General features: G+C 40.7%; 2 protein-coding genes across 3 annotated transcripts in view; one reads left to right on the top strand and one right to left on the bottom strand.

Moving 5' to 3' along the window:
• The window catches only part of borcs7 (BLOC-1 related complex subunit 7), a 1,032,483-nt gene that overhangs the window by 849,056 nt on the left and 181,591 nt on the right, over window positions 1-1,836 (top strand). The window lies entirely within an intron of this gene.
• The window catches only part of si:dkey-191g9.5 (rap1 GTPase-GDP dissociation stimulator 1-B), a 50,776-nt gene that overhangs the window by 13,348 nt on the left and 35,592 nt on the right, over window positions 1-1,836 (bottom strand). Inside the window, exons 11-12 of the mRNA XM_050070693.1 lie at window positions 794-933; window positions 501-627 (exon numbers count right to left, since the gene is read on the bottom strand). Coding sequence (XP_049926650.1) covers window positions 501-627; window positions 794-933 — 267 coding nt within the window. The remainder of the gene's footprint in view (window positions 1-500; window positions 628-793; window positions 934-1,836) is intronic.

Here is a 1,836-nt window from a genome sequence, read left to right on the forward strand (position 1 = left end):
ATGGTAAACAAACATGGCACCACACCAGTAAGGTAAGACAACACGTTTACATGTTGTTTTCTATATGTTCTCTGACATTTATCCTAACGATATGAGGCGGTCTTTGTGGAAAAAAAGCTTGTTTAGTGGACTAACTTTGCACTTGAAGGTATGCCCGTTCACTTACGTTTTAACAGGTCTGACGCTACTGTGCGCCCCGGCTGTATTTAGGCTAATGGCTAACATTTTAACTATTATTTTTATGTCACTAGTCACTTGAAACAAATTTAGGACGATAGGAGACAGGTTGAAATAAACCGAAATTTCCCTTTAACAATACAAACATCAAAATAGACGTATAGAGCCATATGGCTTTCGATAGTTCTCCGACAGATTCCAGGCAGGTCTGATATAAAAGTTTACATATAATTCCAGTTAAAAGTTCTTGGAGTTATTCTGACATGCTTATTGAATTTGGGCCTGTAACTACTGACTTTACATTGTATCTGAGGTTGCTTTACCGATGTCAATTGCAGATGCTATTGCCAGGGCAACCAGGGCCTCATTCTGCATGATGACATGTTCACTTGTTGCCATGGAGATTAGGTGCCGAACCCCATCTGCTTTGGCTACAGCAAGGACAACTTCCTAAAAAAGAGAGGAAATCAGCTCATAACAAATGTTTAGCTAATGTGTGTGCATAGAGTACATACTTTCATTACATTAAACTCCAACAAACTGGGTAGATTACCAATAAGATGGAAAATGTAAGGTTTAGTTCTGATTTATGCTAGGTGAGAATAAATGGGCTCACAGGGCTGCGGCTGTGTCTGATGAAGGCAGCCAAGAGGCGACTGGCTTCTCCTCGGACTCCTGCATGGTCTTTAGCTTCACACCACTCCATGACCCGAGCCAGCAGCACAGCATCTCTGCCCAGCACCAAAGCTGCCTCCTCTGAACACACAGCACGGCAGAGGAAATGTAAAAATACATTTAAAAACATTCAAATAGAAGGTGTACAATCACATACAACTAGGAAATATGGCCACAAGTTGATGTCAAGTTGTATGACAAAATGTCTGGTTTTGGATGAGGATGGTGCTAGAGGAAATATATATTCTAATCAAATGGATTTATACCCCTGGAAACGCAATTTTTTTCACTATTTTCTGTGTTACAGAGCAAATGATGAATCAATTAATTGAGAGAATTGAAATCACGCATGTCCAAAGTGCTACTCCAGGGCCAATAGTGGCCTGTGGACTGATTTTAAACAACACGGTCTCACTCCGAAGTCGTCAAAAACCGGCACTCTGTCAGTGACGCCGACAAAAAAATGGCGTTCTTTAACCTCTGCATGATACGCAGCCAGTCGCTCTTATTGTTTAACCGCACCTGGCGGCGTTAGGGGGAAATGTGGCAGGACAATGATTAAAGTTAAGGCGGCTGAAGTTTGACTAGGGCAGGCACGAGAGGTGGTGGATGGGTCCAACAACCAACAACTTTCATCCGGGAGACCGGTGTTTGCTTCCTGTAAGATTGTAAAGCCAAATCCTATTCTTTTTTCCTGAACCCAACCACATGCTTTTGTTGTTGAAGGACAAAAATGCCAATTTGCTGTGTTTATTGTGTTTATTAGTGTGTTTATTTTGAAAGAGACTGTATGCAAACTGTACATTTCCTGTGAAAATTGAAGTGTATTTTGAAAAAAGACAATACATGTAACAGGCTGAAGTTGACAAAGCATTCCAGAATGTCATCAACTCAACTCAACTCAACTCAAACTTTATTTATAAAGCACATTTAAAACAACCAAGGTTGACCAAAGTGCTGAACAGGTCAATAGAAATAAACAAG

This window comes from Epinephelus moara, chromosome 19 (assembly GCF_006386435.1).
Source record: "Epinephelus moara isolate mb chromosome 19, YSFRI_EMoa_1.0, whole genome shotgun sequence".
NCBI lineage: Eukaryota > Metazoa > Chordata > Actinopteri > Perciformes > Serranidae > Epinephelus > Epinephelus moara.